The following is a 23724-nucleotide window of genomic DNA, read 5'->3' on the forward strand; positions in this document are numbered from 1 at the left end:
TGTGCAGCAGGTGCATGCAGACTGGTACTCACAAGACTGAAATGTCCTAAATGCAGCTACTTTGGAAGGATTATGTGCCTGGTGTCTGGGATGCTTGACTGGATGGTGGTCAGTGCTGATTTCTCTGTGCAAATCCCAAGAGCATGGGGTAACTTAGGGTTTGCAGAGGCTCTCAGGAGCACATTCTAGCCACACTGGTGCTGTGAGGCAGGCAGGGCACAAGTCATGCTGATGAGGACACCCAGGCTACCTGCCCAAGGACATCTGCAGTTCCATGACAGGTACAGTTGGGACTAGAAACCAGGTGTCTGAGTCCCGGCAGATAGTTTTTCCTGGATCTAGGGCATACTGCATCCTTCTGAGGGAAGGTTCCTGACCTTCTGTCACCACACAGGGCAGGAAGTATGAACCAGGCAACAAAAGATGTGAATTCTAATCCTGCCTTTTCATAAATGGCCATGCCCTGTTCCTTGAATAAACTGTTGTATCTTCCTGGGTCATAGCTTCCTACATTGTAAAAAAGGGAACCACAACACCTCAGTAGATGGGAGTAGAAGTACATGAGGCGGTGATTGTTTTGCAAGGATAATAGGAGATGCTGCACCTCTCTTCCCTCGTCTTTCTCTGCTAGGTGAAAGAAAATTGCATTGAGCTATTAAGAAAACAGGAACTCGGGGCCTTTGGGTCCCCTCCCACTGTGAGAGCTTTTCTGTCCTCTCAATAAATCCTGCTTTCTCTCACACACACAAAAAAGACCAAAAAAAGAAAACTGGAACTCCAGTTCCAGCTGAACCTTTACTTCCCTGGGCCTCGGTTTCCCCTTCACACAAGCAGGAGCTCAAACATGCTGATTTCTGAAATCCCTCCCAGCTCTGGAAGTCCAAGACTCTGATCCTTTCCTCCTTCCTCCTCCTCCTGCTCCTTTGGGGATCGGCATGTATGTGTGCATGCATGTGCAGTGTTTGTACATTATATGCATGTGTATGCACATAGAGGCAGAAGGGGAGGGAAGGAGTCCTGCAGGGGATGGGGGTGGCACTCAGGAGAAAAGGCAGGCCAGACTTGATGTGCCAGCAGGGCTCAGGGCCTTCTCAACGGCTAATGACTCTTGGGGCTGTTTAATCATTAAAGGAAAGGAATAAAGCCAAGAGCACCTCAAAGTCCAGCCTGCTGGTGACCAACACTGACTGATGTGCAAGAACTTGGCAGCAATGGGGCCTGGAGCTTCGCGGGATGGGGACAGGACTGAAACAACTCCGCGTTCAGCACTGGGCTCTGGAGTTGGCCTGCACGCCTACGACATTGCGGTGGTGGTCATCTACTTTGTCTTCGTCATCGCCGTGGGGATCTGGGTGAGTGGGTCCTGGGGCAGGGCCTGAGAGAGAAGGCAACTTCTCATCTTGGGTGGGGCCGTGGAGCTGGGGCAGGGGTGGGCAGAAGGAAGCAGATCACAGAACCACAGGGCTGAGATGGAGGGACCTTCAGGAATCACCCTCCACTGGCCCTTCTTTTTGTAGAAGGTAGACGGAGACCCAGCTTCTGACTTCTTTCCGTGCACCTGCCACTTTTGGCCCTGAGCCTGGTTGCCCTGAGTCTTGGTCCTGCCGCCTTCCCCACCCAAGACCCTCAACTCTGCCAATGCTTGAGCCCTGGTCCTATTCAAGTCCTGAACTAGTTAGTGTCTTGGCCAAGGAGTGGGGCTTTCTAAAGGAGCTGGGGCTCTCAGGGAAGCAAGTCAGTCAGATTCCAAGGTCCTTCAGTTCTCTGTTGTTCCTGGGAGCCTCCATGTTGTGGGCAGGGCTAGACTTTGAGGTCAGATCCCAGCTCCAACAGCTAGAGCCATGTGACCCTGAGGACAGACGAAGCCTCTCTGAGCCTCGGTTTTCTCAGGTGGACAATGAGAGCAAGGAACTGCGCTATGGAATTGCTGTAATCATCCAGCGACAGGACGCACTGAAGCACTTGGCACAGTGCCTGACAGGCGGCTGGCAGCCAATAAGCGGTTGCTATTATCACCACAGTATTCTGCGGAAGTGCCAGCACCTTTAGACTCTGCTGTGATTCAAGTCCAAGCTGGTCACGTCCTAGGCTCTAGTGAAGTCAGGAGCCCTCCCTGAGTCTCAGTTTCCTCATCTCTAAAGGGGGTGAACAGTTCCTGCCACCAGGGCTGACGTGTGGAAGAAATGGGCAAACAGATGATTACTGGCACCAACTCATCAGTGACTTTGGACAAGTTGCTCCCTGTGCTGGGCCTCCATTTCCTCATCTGTAAAACAGATTTGTTTTGCTCATATGGGCTTCAAGGGGATTAGAGGTGACATGGGGAAGTTCAAGCAAAAGCTTGACAAGCACAAAGCCCTGTGCACATTTATCACTCCCTGGTGACTAATTACTTTCCCTTAAGGAAGGTCAGAGACCTATTGGCCTCAGCCTTTGAATAATTGCTTCAAGTTTACTCTTCACTACCCACTATCCTGCCCTCCCAGAGAAAGTTCCAACAGGCCGTTAACAGGTGCAGGACAGAGTTTTCTTCCGGGGTCCTGGATGGGGCTCTGGATAGTCTGACTTAAGACCAAGTCAGCGGGGGGCCCCAAGACACAACCTCTAACTCTGCCTAGGAACCCAAAGTCCCAGGGTCAGAACAGCAACCTTCTCTGTCCTCCCTGCCTCTAGTGTGGCAGCCTGTCAGAGAGCAGGCAGCAGGTCAGCTTGGTGAAAGGGCAGCCACTGCACACCTGAGGAGAGCCCAAATAGTCTCCTGAAAGCACACAGTGGGAGAGGGGAGGATCAGGAACAGTGGTGCATGCTCGCACCAAAGGTCGCACACACGTGGCGTCCTTCATTCCTTTGCTCTTCACACAAGCCCTGGGAGATGAGCAGCAGGGCTCGCAGAGAGGACATGACTCTCCTACAGAAATGGTGAAGCTGCCAGCCCTTAGACAGCTCCATCCTGCCTCAGTTCTCACCCTCTGTGACACCTCAATACCTGCACCGAGGGGCAGGGAATCTGGTGTGGAAGACAGAGGCTACAGAGACTTGGGAAGTCCTCATCTCACCCATTTCCTTTCCAGTCGTCCATCCGTGCAAGCCGAGGGACCATTGGTGGCTATTTCCTGGCGGGGAGGTCCATGAGCTGGTGGCCAGTAAGTTGACCTTCCTCACTTACCCCCACTGCAGAGGCTCCCAGCTCTCTTCCTCCTCCCCACAGTCCAAGTCCTCATCTCATCTTGTCATGTCTGGACCAAGACAACAGCCTCCCCAGTGAGTTCCCTGACTCTGGATTCCTCTCCTGCCCAAATCCACCTCACAACCTGAGTGAACCTGAGTGGTCTTGCTAGCACACATCTTGGACCAGCATCCCCTGGGTCCCACACTGGGCACTGGACCTGCAGAGATGGATCTGGAATGACCCTTTCCTATAAGTTCAGGACTGAGTGGGGCAGACATACTCATAAATAATATGTGCACTGCTGAGCTAGAAGGAAGCCCAGGGCTCCCAGAGCTCAGAAGAAGTCCCCAGGCCCCAGATGGTAGGATGGGGTGGGGATAAGGAAGGATGTCCTTGGAAAGGTGACACATAAACTGAAGAGCAGTTAAATGTAAGGAATCATAGAGATACATTTCCCAACAACCTCAGGGAATCAATCCTGAAACCTTCATGGACCCCAATTTCTCCCGTCAGGTCACCCCACATCTCTATTAGTCCTCAGAACTAACTCCCTCCTCCTGGAATAGGATGCAAGGAGGAAGGCCTGCATCAAAAACGAATAGTCATCAGCCCCCATGGTAGCTACAGGATTATACACACCCAGGTGTGCAAAATTGACACATAGCATATGTGCATGCACACTCATATGCCCGCATTCACACACACTGACACACACACATTCATACATGCCCACACTCACACATACTTCACACACTCATGCATGCAATCACTCACATTCTCACTCTCACACTCACACATTCTCACACATGCATTCACATCTAGCATACGCTCACAGGCTCATGCTCACTCACACAGTCACATGCAATCTCACCACATACTCCCATACACTCACAAGCACTCTCATATTCTCACACATTTGCCCTCTCACTCAGACACACTGATACTCTCACAATCACACACTCACACATTTACACACAGTCACACCACCAGCCATCTTTCCTCCCTCCTCTTGGTTCTCGCCACCCTCCCCGCTTCTGGTCACAGACTCTCAAAGAATAGAGGAAACCCAGGAGTCCTCAAGGGCTCCCTGGAAGGTTTGGGTGTCTGGGACAGAAAGAAGTAGGGACAGGGAGCTCTTATGTCATCCAGCATGATAGAACCCCCAGGCATATGGGGTGCTCAGGACCTTGTGGCTCAGGGGTACTACCAGCCACCCCTTCATCAGAAGAAAGGAAAATACTTGAAAGTGGTTCTTCTCAGCCATTGCTCCCAAATCACAGTTCTGGAGAGGAGTAGTGTGGGGGGAAAGAAGCAGGACAGAGCAGGTTCCTCTAACCAGCCAGGAGAAACCTGGGGACCCTACGGACTACCTGCTCAATCCTGAAGACAGCTGAGCTCTGGGCCTGTTAGTGTGAGGAAACCATGGCCTGTGAGCAGGAGAAGGGCACCTAGGGTGGTGGGAGGACCTCCAGTCCATCCTGTGGGGTTTGCTATTCCCCCCCGCAGAGGTCACCCCCTTCAGCATCCTTCTCTCTGGAGGCCCTCAGACTGATAGTCCCCCATGCCGAGCTCCATCAGTGTTACTTCCCATGGCTTCCCTTCTTTCCTGCTTCACCACTTACTCACTGGATCACCTGTGAATAAGTTTCCTAACATTAGCTCATTCCTCTGTGCATTGGGAAAATTGATACCCTCCCTCCAGATATTTGTGGAGATTAAATGTGTTTATTAATGCAGTACCTGGCATACAGTAGGTACTCAGCAAATGTCAGCTCAGTGCCATCCCTCACTGTTCCTAGTCCTGACTCCGGATTGATTCAGATTAACCCTGACACTGACCCTTTTTTTGTTTTTTGAGTTGGAGTTTCACTCAGTCTCTTGGGCTGGAGTGCAGTAGCATGCTCATAGCCCCTGCAGCCTTGACCTGCTGGGCTTAGGCGATCCTTCCACCCCAACCTTCCAAGTAGCTGGAACTACAGGCACACACCACCATGCCCAGCTAATTTTTTAATTTATTGTAGAGACGAGGTCTCACCAAGTTGACCAGGCTGATCTCGAAGCCCTGGACTCAGGCAATCCTCTCACCTTGGCCTCCCAAAGTGCTAGGATTACAGGCTTGAACCACCGCACTTGGCCTTTGGCTCTGACCTTTGACTCACTTGTGCCTTGCAGATTGGAGCATCTCTGATGTCCAGCAACGTGGGCAGTGGCTTGTTCATCGGCCTGGCTGGGACTGGGGCTGCTGGAGGCCTTGCTGTGGGTGGCTTCGAGTGGAATGTAAGGAAGCTTGCCTGGCTGCTCCAGGATAATGAGAGTCTGATCCACCTTGTTCCTGGCCTTAGTGCTAAATAGAACCTTAGAGGTGTGTGGGAGGCTGAGTGGTGAAATGAGACCCAGGTCCCTTACCTCTCCGCTCAGGGCCCTCTCACAGCATGGTGCTGCCTCTGGTGGGAAGCCACCCTTCTGTCTGCGTCTAGGCCCTAAATGCTGTCTTCTCCCCATTCTCCCAGGCAACCTGGCTGCTCCTGGCCCTCGGCTGGATCTTCGTCCCTGTGTATATCGCAGCTGGTGTGGTCACTATGCCACAGTACCTGAAGAAGCGATTCGGAGGCCAGAGGATCCAGGTGTACATGTCTGTGTTGTCTCTCATCCTCTACATCTTCACCAAGATATCAGTGGGTACCATGACCATGTGGCCATTGTGTCTGTTTGAAAATACTGACTAGGGAACTGCTGAGTGCATTATCATGGGTGTTTTGCTGAGGGGAAGCCGACAATCAGATCAGGTGGAGGGAGGAAGGAGGGGAGGGAGGGAAAGAGGGAGGGAGGGAGGAAAGAAAATGGAAGAATGCTCCACATACCTTCAATGCATGCTCCCCTTCAGCAGTGGGATAATCAAAGATACATGACAAGTGTTTGTTGAGTGAATGACAGTCCCTGTATTTAAAGAACTCTAGATATCATTCATTCACTTACCTTTCCATTAGTCAATTCTTCATTCACCAATTGCCTAGAATGTTAGAGTTAGAAAGACCCTTATTCTTTCTCTGTTGACCTAAACTAGACAGGTCAAATGACTTGCCCAAATCCACACAGAAGTTCAGATCCCCAGGATCGCCTCCTGTTATGTGGTAGATCTGGTCATAGGTTCACAAAACAATCATGGAGTAAGGTCCACAAGCTTACACTAGAGGGATTGGAATTACACAGTTGCCAGATCTAGGGCTGAGAAACACTTTAAGGCCCTTGTTCCGCCAGTGCTTGAGAACAACCCTAAGTCAGCTTAGGGAAAGGCTGTGCTCCCAGGTCCTTCAATAACCCCAAGCGTGTAGACTGTCCAGAGCCCTTGGTTGTCTGCACCAGGGCTCCAGCCACATTGCATTAGCCATGGGCCATCTGGCAGCAGGCGGGACTCTGCTCTGTGGGAAGCAGCCAGCAACCCTCTGGGTTCCTCCTCTCTCCTCCCAAATGACCTCTTCTCCTCCAGCCCAGCTCCTTCCTTCACTTCCTCAGGCTTCTGCTTTGTTCCTCACCATTCCCTCATGTCCAACAGACCAGCTACCTGATTAAATTGTTCTCAGATCCGAAGCTTTATGCAGTACTCCTCTGCTTTAAAGTCTCCACGGCTCCTCAGTGTCTGCAAGGTCAAGCCCAAACTCCTTAGCTAGCACTTAAGGCTGGTATTCATCCTGCGGTGAGGGCTGAGAACACCTGGTGTTGCTGAGCCAGCAGGTGACATACCCATAATGGCCACACTGAGGGTGTTGGGTAGCCTGGACTCGTGGCTCCTGGTTTTCTGCAGACAGACATCTTCTCTGGAGCCCTCTTCATCCAGATGGCCTTGGGCTGGAATCTTTATCTCTCCACCGCGATCCTGCTGGTGGTGACAGCCATCTACACCATTGCAGGTAGGGCCCAGGGAGGGTCACATCGGGGTGCAGAGACTGGGAGACAAGAAGTGAAGAGGCAAGTCTCTGACTGGAAGAGACACAGACAGAAAGACTGAAGGAGAGATGACCAGAGAGAGGAGGAGAGAGACAGAGAAAACTGATGCTGAGAGAGAAAATGAGAAACAGGAAGAGGCCAGGATAGAGAGAGGCCAGGACAGAGATATAGAACAAGAGTAAAACACAGAGGAATAGCCTAAAAGATGGAATGTGGCAGAGAAAAGAGGTGAAAAGGGTAGAAATGGGGAAACAGAGTCAGGTAGACACAGGGAAGGAGAGACTCTTAGAGAGACTGAAAAAGACCAACTGCACAGGGAGTAGGGTAGAGAGAGGGGACTATCGTCTGGACCAGAGTCATTGTGAGCTTCTCTAGTCAAGGCTACAAACTGTCTTCTTCCATTTCTCCCAAAACACCTCACACAGGCTCGAGCAGGACAGACTTACTTATGGCTAAACAGGCCTCAAAAGATGGGAGGTATTTAGGCGGGCACTGGGACAGGAAAGCAGGGTATATTCCTGGAAAAAACACAAGGAAAGGAATGGACTTAGGATATTAAACAACACAAAGTTACAGCATGATGGCCACAGCTGGATGCTGTCTGGGGTAGAAGGAGCAGACACAAACATCTTTGACTATGACCAGGCTTCATTCTGCCAGGGTGGGACAGAGCAGAGCATGGGGCAGGGGGAAAGGCAGGTGGCCAGAGTCCCCCTGCTAAGAGGGCTCCATGTCTGTCTGGTCTCCCCAGTGTGGCCAAGCACAGGGTGGGCACCCAGAGAGGAACGCCCATTGGTGCTGACTGACCAGTCCTCTCCTTGGATCTCCAGGGGGCCTCACAGCCGTGATCTACACAGATGCTCTGCAGACAGTGATCATGGTGGGGGGAGCCCTGGTCCTCATGTTTCTGGGTAAGGATGAGGCCTAAATACCCCCCACCCTCACCTTTAAATTCCTCTCTGATCTGCCTCTGCCACTTACCTGGCTTGACTGGAACTTTCCAGGGCATAGAACTACGTCCCCTCTCCAGGGTGGGGTTCCCAAAGATCAGGATTCCCTTTACTTCTAACCAAGGGTCGTGAGCCTGAATTCTACCTCCCTCCCTGACTCCCAATCCTCATACCTGTTCTAACCCGAGGGTCCACATGGGGCTGGGGTGAGCTGAGTGACAGGCTCAGTGGGGTGTCAGGGCTGCTTTGTTGTGTCTCTCCCCACAGGCTTTCGAGAGGTGGGCTGGTACCCAGGCCTGGAGCAGCGGTACAGGCAGGCTATCCCTAATGCCACAGTCCCCAACACCACCTGCCACCTCCCACGGCCCGATGCCTTCCACATGTTTCGGGACCCTGTGAGTGGGGACATCCCTTGGCCAGGTCTCATTTTCGGGCTCACCGTGCTGGCCACCTGGTGCTGGTGCACAGATCAGGTAACGCCCCTGCCAGGCTTGACCCAGACCACCAGGAAGGGGGTGGCTTCCTGCGGAACCAAGTGCCTGGATGCAGAGAAAGCTGGACCTCATTCTGGAACTGGAGTAGGGGTGCAATCAGTGACCAGTGCCAGGGCTTGCCTGTGCCCCAGTGAGCCCCTCCTCAATCTGACTGCACGCCTCCACTGCTGCCATTCCAGGTCATTGTGCAGAGGTCTCTCTCCGCCAAGAGTCTGTCCCATGCCAAGGGCGGCTCCGTGCTGGGGGGCTACCTGAAGATCCTCCCCATGTTCTTCATCGTCATGCCTGGCATGGTCAGTCGGGCCCTGTTCCCAGGTGAGAGCGAGTTGTGCTCTCTGGGTTCTGGGATATGGGGCTCACTGGGGGTATCCAGAGGTGTCCCTGGTCAATGCTGGACCAGGGCAGGGGGTGGTGAGCTTTGTCAGTTAATAGCATGTAGTAAGTAGTTTAGGCCTTGTGGGCCAGACAGGTGACACATATTTCAGTAGGAGAAATTTGAATCTCTGCACCATTATAAAAATCTGCTTCTCCTCTATATGAGAAATACCAATCAAGGCATTCTTGGCACCTTCCAAGGACATTTGGTTTTATCACGATGCAAAGCCTAAAACCAAAAGGAGGTTACTAGGCTTTGCAGAATAGTAGATGGGCAAGAAATTACCAGAGACACAGACACCACCTGGCCCTTGACCTTCTTGACACGGGTCCTGCCAGAGTCTCCAGGGAACATAGCTTCAGAAAGCAAATACTGGTCAATCTGAGAAGACACTGATCACATGGCTCTGACTGCCACTACTTGTTCTGCAGATGAGGTGGGCTGTGTGGACCCCAGCGTCTGCCAGAGAGTCTGCGGGGCCCGAGTGGGATGTTCCAACATCGCCTACCCCAAGCTGGTCATGGCTCTCATGCCCATCGGTGAGTCTCAGACCCCCGCCCCACCCCACACGCCCGCCTCATCTCCTCCATCCCCACCACCCAGGAAGGATGGTGCTGAAATGGATGGGAAGAGGGAAGAAAAGTGCTTACCTCTGCACCCCACACCCCAACACACACACCCGCCACACTTCTCACGGGCTCTGGTCCTATGTGCAGAGATAAAAAGTTGTCCGAGCTCATGCAGTCTCCAGGGAACCCAGACGCGCCAGGGGTGCAATTCAGTGTGACCAGTGTGGTGACTCAGTCGGGGTTGAGGCACCTGACCCAGTGTGGACCACGTCAGTCAGGAAGGCCTCCGGGAGGGGAGGGAATGGAGCTGAGTCCCAAGGAACATCTTAGGCAGATTCAGCCGGACAGGCACGGGAAATGTCAGTCTAAGGGCGAGAAGCTGTGTGTGGAAGGCCCAGGTGGAGAGAGAGCATGCAGTCTGAGCCCAGAGCAGCCCAGTGTGGACGCAACGGCAGGGAGGATGAAGACGATCTTGCTGGAGCGAATGTCACAGCCAAGCCTCCTTCTGGAGTGTGGCGCACTGGGACTCCAGATGGCTTAGGCCTGAGAGTGCATGACTGGGTTTGTGCTGTAGTATGGTCACTCTGCAGAGAGGACTCCACGTGAGGCAGGCTTGGGAAAGCAGGGAGACAGTCCGTGTGGTGTGAGCATTGGCCCGGATAGGTGGAGCTGTGGCTTGGACCAAGTCAGTGACTTTGGAGATGGAGAAAAGGGATTTACAGATGTTCGTGAGGTAAAATTGACAGGACTTGATCACTGATTGTGTCTGGGAACAAGAAAGACAGAGAAATCAAAGGGAGCTCCAGGTCTTGATCTTTAGAAGGTGCGTTTATAGTGATATTGCAATCGGGGACACAGGAAGGGAAGTGTATGGAGGACAGTGGATGAGTAGAGCTGTTCCCACCCTCGGTAACATGAGGAATGAATCAAGGAAGTAGTGGAGACAGTGGAGGCCCAGTCAGGATGAGCAGAGCGGCCCCTGAAGGGCTGGTGGGGACAGAGCACAGAGGAAGGTGTCTCAGATGACTCTGGTCTGGAGTAGAATGGGACAGTTGCTATTAACCAAAGAGGGAAACAGAATGCCCCAGAGGAAGATGGGTACCTAAGCTGAAGCACTGAGTCCAAGGTGCCTGTGAGTCTTCCAGGGAGACATTGGAAGGTGATTAAATACAAGGGAGGACCCCACAAAACTGGAATTATCTTTTGGAAAGTAGGCCCCTTGTAGGACAGGCTTACCACACTAGGTAAGTGTTCTAGCAACCCATTGACATCAGTGTACCAGTTAGTGTTGTTGTGAGAGGCTGCAATAGGCTGCAGTGAATTTTTTTGTTTTGAGGATTCTTTCAACACGTGTGCCCATTTCACGAGGAATGATTTACAAGTGCAGCTGCCCACAGTATGCTGAGTGCTCAGCAGTTTTTGACCGAAAATGGCATGTCACCTTCCACCCCCATGCTCCACCCTCCCTATTCACCCCATCTCACCCCAAGCTACTTTTGTTGGTTTCCCCGCATGAGAAAAGCCCTCAAAGGGAAATTTTTTGCTGAGATGGAAGAATTGAAACAAAAAATGGCAGAAGCGCTAAAGTATCAAAACTGATGAGTTCAAAAACTATTCTGGGCAGTGGAAAAAGTGACTCAATAGGTATATTGCTTCAAATGGAGAGTACTTTGAAGGTGACTGAAGTTTAAACATATAAGAATAAATATGCAAATTTTTAATAAATAAATTCCATTTTGGGGGGTCCTCCCTCGTATAGCTAGTTACTTGCAGAGCTAGGAAACAACCCTAAGGCTTCTGCCTCCCAGGCCTGGGCTTTCACCAAATGCCATAATGTCAATGATGAAAGTACAAGAGCACTTAAAACACACCCAGTTAATAACAATCGCCTCCCTCCTCTCCTCCAGAGGAACCCACCGACCAAGGGTCTACAAGCTGTGAAGCTTAAACGGAGATGTCAAAGCTGTAGAGAGTCTTAAAGATTACCTAGTCTCACATGCCTTAATGGTATGATGTGGAAACCAAGGCTCAGGGAGGGCAAATGAGTCACCCAAGTCCAGGAAGCAAGGCAGAGGCAGCACCTGGTTGGAACGCTACCTCTCTTTCTGTGGGACTCGGATTTCTTATCTGTACTTGACGGAAACCTCACCCAACACCATCCTCATCTCATCCCCACCCCGATTCCTGACTTTGCTGGGTACTGCTTCAACCTCCGTGGTCCCAGCACAGCCGGCCTTCATGGGCCAGCTGTCCATTCGAGTCTCATCTCTCCCCAGGTCTGCGGGGCCTGATGATCGCCGTGATCATGGCCGCCCTCATGAGCTCACTCACCTCCATCTTCAACAGCAGCAGCACCCTGTTTGCCATTGACGTGTGGCAGCACTTTCGCAGGAAGGCGACAGAGCAGGAGCTGATGGTGGTGGGCAGGTGCGCCGATCCCTTCTTCCTTCCTTTCAGGACACCCTCTTCACACCCCTCTCCCCCTGCCCCGGTCACCCTGAGCAGATGAGGCTGGGTCTGCGCCCTGGATGGCAGATAGAGCACTGGGCTTTAGGACTGGCTCTCTACCACCTCCGGGATGGCCTTCCTCATCTCTGGACCACTCCTCCCCCCCAGAATAACGGGGAGAAACGCCTCTTCTCTGCCTATTTAACTTTCTCTTGGATGTGATCAACAGAGAGATGACAACACACTTCAGAAGTGAAAGGTAGCTGGGCTCGGTGGCTCAGCCTGTAATCCCATGCTTTGGGAGGCCGAGGTGAGTGGATTGCCTGAGCCCGCAGGTTCAAAACCCGCCTGGGCAACTTGGCGAGACCTCATCTCTACAATAAATCAAAAATTAACCGGGTGTGGTAGCGTGTGCCTGTGGTTCCAGCTACTTGGAAGGCTGAGGCGGAAGGATCGCCGGAGCCCAGCAGGTCGAGGCTGCGGTGGCCGGGAGCGGCCAGTGCGCTCCAGTCTGGGCAACAGAGTGAGACTCCAACTCAAAAAAAAAAGAAGAAGTGAAAGGTGAACTAAGTATGAGGCAAGTTAGAAGTAGCTACTTCAAGGTCTTCCAGACCAACTCTGGATAACAGAAATGCGATTAATTTAATCCATTAGACTCACCCCAACTATCACCATGCACAGCACTCCATGTGCTGGGAACACAAAGATGAGTCACAGGGCTCTGCCCTCAGAGTGCTCACAGTTTAATGAGAATGATGAAAACACAGGGAACACAGCGTGGTACCTGCATCAATTGGAGATGTTCATAGGAAGGTCATCTCTCAATGACACAGAGTCTTGAACACCAAGCTAAAAGTTTGAACTTTATCTTATAAGCATAAGAGTTTTGTGTTTTTAAAAATACTAAAAGTATAACTTGGTGGCTAATTTTTCTTGTTCTCCATAGACTGGAGATTTGTAGGGTTAAGGGCCCTATCTGATATCTTTGCTTCATAATGGAAGGTTCCCTAACTCCGTTTTCTGGACTGAAGTGCTTCTTCTCTCCTTTGGGAAATAGGTTATTGAGTTTGGGTATCTTGCTCTTTTGCATTTCCCTTTTCCCTGCCATTGCACTCATTGTTCTTTCTACCAAATGCCTTCTGCTCACGGCTCCCTAATGGATTTCTACAGCCTGCTTATCTGTGCACCGTTAGTGCTAGGCACAAGGACTGACCACTGCAGGATCTGAGTGCAGGGCAGTTTGTGCAAAGAGGAAGAGGAGGAGAGACAGGGAGGTCACTTGGATAGCTGCTGCTCTAGTGGGGCCTGAGAAAGGAAAAAAAATGGGAGGAAAAGAAAAAGTGAGGACACGTATGCAGATCCATCTCAAAAGAAGCATCCCTTGCCTCTGCATGGTAGCTACCTGGTTTTTGCTAGCTTAATTCATCAATCAGTGGGGTTTGGGCGCCATCTCCTGTCTATATGCATCATTGCACCCAACACATCCAAGACAAGTTTTCAACTTGCCCACATATTTGCAAAATCATATATCCAGAACACTCTAGGGACTTAAGCCTGAGCTGGGATCAGATGAAGGAGAGTCAGAAGAAGAAGGTGGGATTTTTACTCCGAAGTTTAGTGCCAACGTAAGGGAGTCAGGGTCAGAACCAGGAGATGGGAACTATCCTGCACAGGATTGGAACTCAAAAGGGGAGAAAGGATGTCCCAAGCAGAGACCAGAGGCCTTTTGCTGGGATGAGTGGTGGGGTAGAAAGTATGGATTCCTCTTTGAACACCAGATAGGTGCCATGGCCTGGAAGACATCTAATATATAAATGCCATTGAGGTCTTAGAAGGATAGTTTTCTTGGATTCTGACATTCTGGGATTTTAACAGTATAAATTTCTGTATTTTAGTGTGTGGGATTTTGACCTGCTAGCTTTCTCTGATTTGGCAACCATGCATTCCCCGCCATCTTCTCCCTTCCCGGCTTCTGTGCACCACCTTCCCCCACGCCGTCTCATGCCCATCTGAGTGTGCCTTGTGGTGCCCTGTGCTCTCCCCGGCAGAGTGTTTGTGGTGTTCCTCGTCGTCATCAGCATCCTCTGGATCCCCATCATCCAAAGCTCCAACAGTGGGCAGCTCTTTGACTACATCCAGTCTGTCACCAGCTATCTGGCCCCGCCCATCACTGCCCTCTTCCTTCTGGCCATCTTCTGCAAGAGGGTCACAGAGCCTGTGAGTGCTATGCACCTGTCTCCTCCCCTTACCACAGAGGGGCTGGACACCTGTTCTGCCAATCAGCTTGTCTCTGTGACCTTGGAAAAACCTCTTCCCCCTCTAGGTTTCCATCTCCCATCTCCCTGACCACAGCATCAGGTCTAGATTCATTCACTTACTCAACAAATGTTTATCAGTCCTATTACGGCAGCTTCAGGGATGCAGCAGTTTACAAGGTTCACATAAGTCTGCCATCACTGAGCCATGATTAAATAAGCAATAATAGGAAAGTATGTTGTCTGCTGGGAGAGTGAAGAATACATGCATCTAACCAATGGGTCTTCTGGGGTCAGTGAAGACCCCCTAGAGGAACTGACACCTAAACTGAGACTTGACAGGTTAGTGGGAAGTAGATAAGTGTTTCAGACACAAAGAATAGAGTGTGTGAAAGTGCAAGATTGATTGGAAGATTTCTAGGGTCTGTTTAGTCTCTAACACTGTAAGGCTCTCTATATAAGCAAAATGACAGCAATGACAATGATGATGATAAAGTGTAAACTTACAGGGGTGCCTGCAAATGCATTGTTCACTTAACAGCACTGAAACCTGATGGGATCTGGGGAGATGCTGGGGTCACCAGGACTGGAACCTTGGTTACTCCCTGGGATCGTCTAGAAGACACAGGCCCAAACCTACTGGCTGCACATTGGGAAGTTGAGAGATGTCATGGACGCAACTGCACAAGAGCAGTGTGAGAGTGCAAGGTCATCACAAAGGAGGTCACAGAAACTCCTCCCTCCATGGCATCTGAGCAAGGTGTCTCCTGCTGCAGAGGTCTCATCTCGCTGATAACCATGCCACACAGCAGGGCCCAGTTGAATCTTGGGAGTTTGTGTTCATTCTAGAGTTTTTGAAATTACAATCAGCATCTCATTTTTTAAAATATATGTCATCAGACTCTTAAATACTTGGGAATAGATACGAGTTAGGGCCAAATGGGGTTATTAAAAAGAAATACAAGGGAGATACCAGAACCTTTCTTTAAAACCAAAAAAAAAAAAAAAAAGCAACAAAGGGAAATCTCTATTCTGATTTCTGATTTATCACTACAGAAAGACAAGAAGGAGATCCTGGTGTTTTCTGCTTATTACAAAAGCTTATTCCATTCTAGATGAATATTAAGCATCTTTTAATTAACTTGGTACTTAGTTTTATGAGTTTCTTTTATCATGGCACGTGAGAAAAATCTGAGTCAGCAAGGTTGAGTCATTGGTTCAGGGTCATTCCAGTATGGAACCCGGATTCACATTTGGTTCATCTGACCCTAGCACCAATGCCCTCACCAGCACTACCCTCTGCCTGCCTTGAAGTCTAGACAACGTCTCAGCATTCATGGGGCACTCACTGAGACGGACTTGCCAAATATTGTAATAGATGAGTGGAAGAGTGAGGTTGGGAGGGACAGAGTGACTTTTGGCCTCCGGGGGTCTCCCACCTGATTCTCACCCCTTCTGGTGTCTGTCCTCTCCGTAGGGAGCCTTCTGGGGCCTCATGTTTGGCCTGGGAGTGGGGCTTCTGCGCATGATCCTGGAGTTCTCCTACCCAGCCCCAGCCTGTGGGGAGGCAGACCAGAGGCCGGCCGTGCTGAAGGATTTCCACTACCTGTACTTTGCACTCCTCCTCTGCGGGCTCACTGCCATCATCATCGTGACCGTCAGCCTCTGTACAACCCCCATCCCTGAGGAAAAGGCAAGTGTGTGTACTCACACTGAGGGCCCCCAGAGATGCTCTTCCTATCTCCAGTGCGTGGATTTCCACCGTTAGGTCTCACTCTGTTGGGTTAGGATCTCCCCTGTGGTCATGCTAATGTTCTCTGGAGGGGGAGTTCACTGAACTATGAACACTCCAGTGAAAAGTAATTTATTCAATTCAAAAATTTTACCCAGTGAGTACCCACTATGTGCCAGGCACTGTGCTGGGGTTACAAAGATGAATGGTCCCTGCCAGCGACCAACCCTGGGGGAAGCAGACACACTGACACATTTTTTACTCTTCGAAGAGGAAGTGCAGAAGGGCCAAGTTCAAGGAGAGGGACACAGCATAGGAGAGGCAGTCACCTCCTGGGAGCCGGGGAGAGTACACTGAGGACACTTTGAGTTGGACCTTGAAGAATGAATGGAGAATATTTTTTAAAATAAATATGTGGGGTACAATTCAGGGCTAGGTATACAAACGTTGATTATACAGGTACCCTTGCTGATGAGGTGTGCCCCTCCTTTCCCAGGAGTTTCTCTCAACTGCCAATCCCACACTGCCCCTGAAACTTTCCTACTACTGCCAATCCCTTTCTTATAGAATTATAATTGTTCAAGGTCCACTTATGAGTGAGAACATATGGTATTCTGTTCTTTGTTTCTGTGATAGATCACTGAGTATGATCGACTCTAAATCCATCCAAGTTGCTGCAAAGTCCATATGTTTGTCCTTCTTTATGGCTGCATCATATTCCATTGTGTATATGACCACATTTTTTTTTACCCAGTCCAGCTTTGATGGACAGCATTGTTGATTCCATGTTTTTGCTATTGTGAATAGGGAATAGAGAATTTTTGAGTGGCCAAGAAACAAGTGCATGGGAAAAGCCACAGAAAGTTTACTAGATTACGAGCCCAAATGAAAATTCTCACCTCTCCCAAAATGAAATTCAGTCTTTTGATGTTTGCTTGTTTGTTTGTTAGAACCTGTACTAGTGTGCTAGGGCTGCCATAACCAAGTACCACAGATTGGGTGACTTGAACAATAGGAATTTTTTGTCTTACCATTTTGGATGCCAGAAGTCTGAGATCAAGGTGTTGGCAGGGTTGGTTTCTTCTGAGGCCTCTCTCCTTGGCTTCTCTTTTTTGTTACATGATCTTCCCTTGTGCCTGTCTGTGACATAATCTCCTTATCTTTTAAGGACACTGGTCTTATTGGATTAAGAACCATCTTAATGACCTCATTTAGCCTGAAATATACTGGGGGGGGGGTGCCAAAAAATGTATACATAAATGTACATATAACATTTTAAGAGATGTTATCTATGCATAACTTTTAGTTCATCATAATCAGAAGTGTCTGGATGCTGATGGTAACCACTTTGAGCACCTCTTGTAATTGCAGAAGTCAAACATGACTTGTATTCATCTTTTGTTATTGGTATATATTGAGCATTATATTTTTAATATAGTTTTTTTCCCCTTAAAATATGTATGCATTTTTTAGCAACTTCTATATATTTAAAAACCCCATTTCCAAATATAATCACATTCTAAGGTGCAGGGGGTTAGGACTTCAACATATAAGTTTGGGGAGGACACAATTGAGCCCATAACAGAGTTGATGCCAGAAGTCGGTCCCTGAACATTGGGTGGCCATCATGAATAATTCCCTCACATGTATGGTGCTTCAGATTTTGCAATCTTCTTCCCTCTCCTCCTCACAATGTAAAATCCTTCCCTGGATTGTTCTCCTCTCATTCCTCCCTCTCCTCCCCTCAACAGTAGACTTTTGCAAAGAATGATCTTTATTCCCAGCCTCCATGTCCCACCTCTTGTCTGCTTCTCAGCCCACTGCTGTCTGGCTGTTGTCTTCAGCTTTCTGCCAAAATTGCTCTTACCAAGGTCACAGTAACTGTGTGTTGGTGTCTGATAATATCTTGTTGCTCAACTCAGTGGTCATGTTCCTGTCTTTATTTCAAGTGAATTCTGAGGGAAACTAAACATTACTGACCACTTCCTGTACTCTGAAGACATTCTGTTCATCTCCATGAACTATCCTGATCCTGGTTTTTTTTTTTTCCCTGGCCTTCTGATCAATCTTTTGACTTCTTCATGGACTTTTCTTCCTGCCCCTTCAATATCAGTGTTCCTTAGGAACCCATCTATGGCCTAGAACCTGTCTCACCCTACAGTGTCCCTGGGCCATGAATTCAACAACGTTCTACATTGAGATGACCCTCTATTCTCCATCTCCACACAAAACTCCTCTCCCAAGTTTCAAGCCCAGAAATCCAACTGCCTCCTGGTGACACAAAAAAACACAGTTCATATGCTACTAGTGACACACAGTGATAGTACAAAGTAAGGTTTATCGAGAGACACTTACAAGCAAGGAAGTCACCCAAGCTCTCATGATCCCATAGAGAAGCATGCTTGGGCCCAGCACAGTGGAAAGCAGGAAGCTGGAAAAATAAGGCAGGGGATACCTGGCTCAGCATGTAACAAAGAGCTATCTGGCCAGAAGCACCAAGCTGGAAAAGCAGAAATTCAGAGCTCAGGTAGCAGTGAATCCAACACCACTGATACCAATCAAAGAATTTGCTATGTTTTAGTCTGTTGAGCCACCAAAAAGGAGAAGAGAGAAAACTGCCAAGGCAGACGTCCCCAACCATTTTGGCATCAGGGACCAGTTTCATGTAAGACGGGTGGGAGTGGGGAGGTACGGGGGTGGGGGTGATCATCAGGCATTAGAGTCTCATAAGGAGCACATGATTTAGGTCCCTTGCATGTGCAGTTCACAGTAGGAATCACATTCCTATAAGAATCGACTGCTACCGCTGATCTGACAGGAGGCAGAACTCTGCTCACCCACAGCTCACCTCCTGTTGTGCATCTGGGTTCCCAACAGGCCACAGACCAGTACAGGTCTACGACCTGGGGTCTGGGGACCCCTGACCTAGAGGACACAAGATATATTTCTCTTCACCTAGATGACTCATGAAGCTCATCACATTTGTGCGTGTGCATATTCTCTCTTCCTTCTCTCCCCCCCCAGGACCAAACCCACCCCTTGTCCTGTCATCCTCTATCCTTGGCAGGGGCACCACTACCCATCTAATCATCTAAGGCAGGAACTCCAGAGCCATGTTAGCCTCCCCCCTTTCCCTCACCTGGCTCATTCAGCCAGGCACTGCATCCTGTAGGTTTTACCTCCTTAGCATTCTTCAAAGCTACTCTCGCCTACCCATTACCTCAGGTGCCTCTTATTTCTTGCTTAATTTTGCAACAGTCTCCAGGCTGGACCCCCTTCAATTAATTCCAAGAGATCTTTGGAAATCCCAGAACACATGGACTACTTATGGTCTCTCTCCTTTGTTTAAAGTTTACAGTGATTCCCCGTTGCCTATAGTTTTTTTTTTTTTAAGTATGAATTCCTTGTCCTGACCTTCCAAGCCTTTTATTATCAGGCACCAGCCTCCCTGTCCAACCTCATTTTTCTCAGTCCGTGAGATCCACGAGGTCAGGGTCCATGTGTGTCTCAGGTCTGTATTCCAGCACCCAGCACAAGCCTGACATAGAGTAGGCACTGGGGGAATTCTCATATCTGATGAAAGGGACAGTTAAGGCTAAGATCCAGGCCTCTGACTCCTAGCCCTGTCTCTGTTCCTCATCCTCCTTGCTGATGCTCTGATAGCCTTCCATGAACAGGGCCCTCTTTTTCTACAGCAAGACTGCTCTTCAAGACAACTACAGCCTTCCAAGTAGCTGGAACTACAGGCGCACGAAAAAAAAAAAAGACAACTGACTCCAGTGTCTTCCTTCCCTCCAGCTTGCTCGCCTGACATGGTGGACAAGAAATTGCCCCCGCTCTGACCTGGAGAAGGAGACTTACGAGAGCTCGCTGGACATATCAGAGAGGCCAGTCGGGGAGTGCCCTGCAGGAGACAGAGTAGCAGAGAACTCCAGCCAGGGTCCGGAGCAGCCTGGAGGTAGGCTGAGGCAGGCTGGGGGATGCCCACCCCAGAGGAGCAGCGGGGGCAGCACTGGGGATGGGTCTCCGGGAGAACCCAATGAATATCACCATTCCTGGCTTCTCACATGGCTTCTCAACTGCTTGAAAAATAAGACAAATGAATAAGGCAGATGGGAGCCAAATTATTGCCCTCATTACTGACAAGGTGTGGGTGGAAAGAGTTGGTTTATATCCACAGGAAGGTGCACTTCCTAATAGTAAACTCTAGCATGAGACAGGTACCTATGCAGTCACCAGCAGATCAGATTGAGGGCACAGCCCACCCCTTGAAGGAGGAAGCAGTTGAGCCAAGCATGCCCTCTTTATCCTTCCTGTATTGAATCTATCAACAGGGAAGTCCCTTCACCACGCCTAGGCTGAATGGGTACAAAGACAAAAATCAGAGTATTCCACTTATGAATTTCCCTCCATGTGAAAGGAAAACATCAGGCATGACAAAAAAAATCCCCAGCCCCCACCACCACTTAAAAATATATATTTATTTCCCACTGGGCTCAACAGTGCTGTCTATAGTCACACACATGCCTGGTTGTCCCTCATGGGGTGAGAGAGGCCATGTGTCCATAGTTGTGTCTGTCTTCATGAGACTCCTTCAGAATAACTACCCCTCCAGCTGCTGATGGACCATATAAATTGCGCCTCCTAGAGGTCCCTGTGTTACAATAGTATATTACTTAAATGTACTCCAAGGTCACATGGTATCTAAAGTTGAAGATTATTATAAGACATGATTTTCCTGTGTGAGACATAATGAAGCTATAACTTTTCTGGTGTGAGATTAAATAATGATATCAGAATATTATAATGATAGAATGAAGACATTGTAAAGGTTTTCCAATTACAAAATTCCCAAGGAAAAATTTAAAATCCCAAAATTTAAATCAGTTTGCAAGTTCAACTCCAAAATCAATTTCTCTTGCCCTTGTGAGTTAAAAATTCAATGAAATTTAAGCCCTAAATGTATTTTTTAAGTCCCAGTGCCTGGATAGAGTTGGGGTTCCGTTGCCAGCTGCTTTCTCACATTGGATTGGGCGTAGCTCTGCCAGGGTCTTAGGAAATGTCTTAGTTCTACACCAAGCTCCGATGTGCCAAGCTTTCAGTCATTCTAGTGAGTTAAGAGCATAGACAAAATTATCAACGCATCACTTGCTGCCCTGGCCTGGTTGGAAACACTGTGCCACTCAGTTCTCATGCCTTTGTCAGGCTTTAGGGGCCCTGTCTCTCCCCAAGTCCTGAGAAGGCTCCTGCCTCTCTTGAGGCCCTTCAAATTTGCTTAAGATTCTAATTCTAGAGAAGCACCTACTTGTCTAGAGTTAGTAACATCATAAGCTCCAGAATCCCACCAAAGTTCAAGGCTCAAAGATTCTTGTCCATACTACAGTGTTTAAAAGTCCATGAACCACTATAATGAGGTATCCTTAATGATGGATAGAATTATTTCTAAGCTTCCATGGTCAAAACCCATACAGGTTCACTTCAGAAAGCACTACCAAGGATCAGAGTCACCCTTCCTGGTCTTATCAGCTACCCCAGTTAGTTCAAGGCAAAAAACAAAATGCACCTCATTGTCTCTTTTTCAAGCTTTATGTTCATGTACCAGATGCTGGGGTCTTAAAACTGCTTCCCACCACCACTATCATTGCAAAGACCTGGTCCTGGCTCCTGTAAAACTTGTGGCATCAAAGACAGCAACCTGAGAGCACATGGTCTTGGTAGGCAAGGCAGCTACCAAGAGAGGGAGGAAAGAAAGAGGAAAAGCCGCAGAGGTAATTCCCAAAGGGAAAGAGGAAGCAGACAGCTTGTACCTCCCCAGGGCTGAAGCCCAGAACTAGTCAGACTTACACAGCATTATACAGACAGACCTACTCCCTGATTGGCCCCCATACAAGGGGCAGAATCATCTCTGCAGAAGAAGAAAGAAAACCTACTTTCTGTTGGATGACTTGCTCTCAAAACAGAGAAAGGAGTCACTGAGTCAGCCAAGATGTTCAATGAGAGAAACCCAACATCCCTTCCCCTCCAAACCACTGCGGTCAGGAAGGGAAAGGGCAGGAAAGACTGGTGCTATTATAGGCAAAAGTTCATTCCTTGGAAAATGATAAAGGCTAGTACAAGCAAAAGACGGCATTCATATTATTGTTATTAGTGCAGCTCTGCAGCTTCATGACCTTAAACAAGTCTCTCCCCTTTCCTGTGCCTTTTTTCTCCTTTGTGCATTGAGGGAGCCAGACCAGATGGTACCCAGTGTGCCTGCATCTCTGATGCTCTGTGGTTCCAAAGCCATTCAGATAATAAAGCTTTCATTCACAGTGCATTCTTTTCCATCTCAATGAAAACCTTTTTATATTGACCTTGTTTTTAATATGCTATCTGCTAATTTCATAAACTTTAAAAATATTTACCATATTATTTCTTTTAGGTTTCGTTTTTAGTGAATTGTGTTCCCTTTAATCCCAGATAGCACCCTTTTCCCGCACTGAGGAGTCTGTGTCTGCATGGACTTGGTATCACTTGCGTTTAGAACATCTAAGGCACGAGAACCTCTCCCACTGCCCTAGTGCTGGCAACTTTTTTAAGTGCTCTCAAATCTCCATTCTCATTTGATGCGCAAAATAACACAGAGAAGAAAAGGGCATATGTCATTGACCCATTTGAGACAGAAATAACCTGCAGCTCAGGGAAGCTGGGTGATCTGTCTGCATAGTAACCAATGGTAGAGCTGACCCTGGAATGCCAAGTTCTTGGCTTGCAGCCCCTTCCCCTTCCCAATTGAAGGTTCTGCATCAGTCTGGTTCAAATGCTCCCCTCTTCCTGGTTGAGATAATGTTCCTTGCCTAGTCAGAACTTGTGCTCTGAATTGGGATGAATTGCATCATCTTCCCTCCTTAACACACCAAGCTCTCTGCAACAATGAGATGCTTCTGCCCCATGACCATTGCATGCTGTGGCCAAGGGCAGAGCTTAGTCTAGAGCCCCAGCTCAGCACCCAGGCAGCGGTCCACAGAAAAGGTCAAGTCAATGGCTCCACCATCCCCTGCTTTCTGTGCATTCCCATCCCTTTCTTTAGTTTCTCACCCCCTTTCTCCCTCCCTCACACTCCCATCACTTTCCCTTTTCCAACCTCTCCTTGCCTCTCCCCTCCTCTTTTTGATTTTATCCCTCCAGCCTCATGCAGGTTCTGGGGAAAGCAGCTCTGGGGCTGGTTCTGTGGACTCTCTGGGGCCCCAGAGCAGGCCTTGAGCCCGGCAGAAAAGGCTGTTCTAGAACAGAAGCTGACCAGCATCGAGGAGGAGCCACTCTGGAGAAGTGTCTGCAACATCAATGCTGTCCTCTTGCTGGCCATCAATGTCTTCCTCTGGGGCTATTTTGCGTGACCCCACAGACCAGGCTTCAATGGAGACAATTACACACAGCCCAAGCCTGCCAGCCATAGAAACAGGCTCTCTTCCCATCTTACTGTCTGAACTGGAGACCACAGTGGCCAAGATGGCAAGAGCCACTGAAGAGCATTCTCCACTTGATGATTGGAGAAACGGCGGCCCAGAGAGAGCACTGGATGAGACCCAGCAGGACTTACTCTGGTCTCCCCACTCCACGGCTCTTTCCAATACTTTGCCTTATATTCCTACCCCAAAGACACTGTTTCTGCTCTCTTCTTGAGTATATTCATAAACCTTTACTGTATTGTGTTTTGAGGTCAGGAAAGTTAGATGATACAAGAATATCTGGAAAAAGTCCAAGTGTAACACTGCTTCCCTATATCCTCTTTCCTCTTCCCACTTCA

The 23724-nt window shown here is 49.1% G+C and overlaps 1 protein-coding gene across 2 annotated transcripts; it reads left to right on the plus strand.

Annotated features, from left to right (window-relative positions):
- The first annotated feature begins 1138 nt into the window (after window positions 1-1138).
- On the plus strand, window positions 1139-23370 carry SLC5A9 (solute carrier family 5 member 9). 2 transcript variants are annotated; one of them, XM_008057382.1, is made up of 14 exons: window positions 1139-1352; window positions 3072-3143; window positions 5342-5446; window positions 5680-5844; window positions 6972-7077; window positions 7945-8025; window positions 8332-8537; window positions 8738-8873; window positions 9366-9473; window positions 11780-11930; window positions 14000-14168; window positions 15684-15899; window positions 19737-19896; window positions 23106-23370. In XM_008057382.1, the coding sequence occupies exons 1-14, from the start codon at window positions 1191-1193 to the stop codon at window positions 23312-23314; spliced, it is 2046 nt and encodes a 681-aa protein (XP_008055573.1). In that variant the 5' UTR covers window positions 1139-1190; the 3' UTR covers window positions 23315-23370. The 2 variants fall into 2 exon arrangements, with proteins under 2 accessions (XP_008055573.1, XP_008055572.1); XM_008057381.1 differs by having other exon boundaries at window positions 1191-1352; window positions 5342-5497; window positions 5647-5844; window positions 23106-23363.
- The last annotated feature ends 354 nt before the right edge of the window (window positions 23371-23724 follow it).

The sequence above is a fragment of the Carlito syrichta genome, unplaced genomic scaffold (assembly GCF_000164805.1).
Source record: "Carlito syrichta isolate Samal-C Ts95f unplaced genomic scaffold, Tarsius_syrichta-2.0.1 Scaffold302986, whole genome shotgun sequence".
NCBI lineage: Eukaryota > Metazoa > Chordata > Mammalia > Primates > Tarsiidae > Carlito > Carlito syrichta.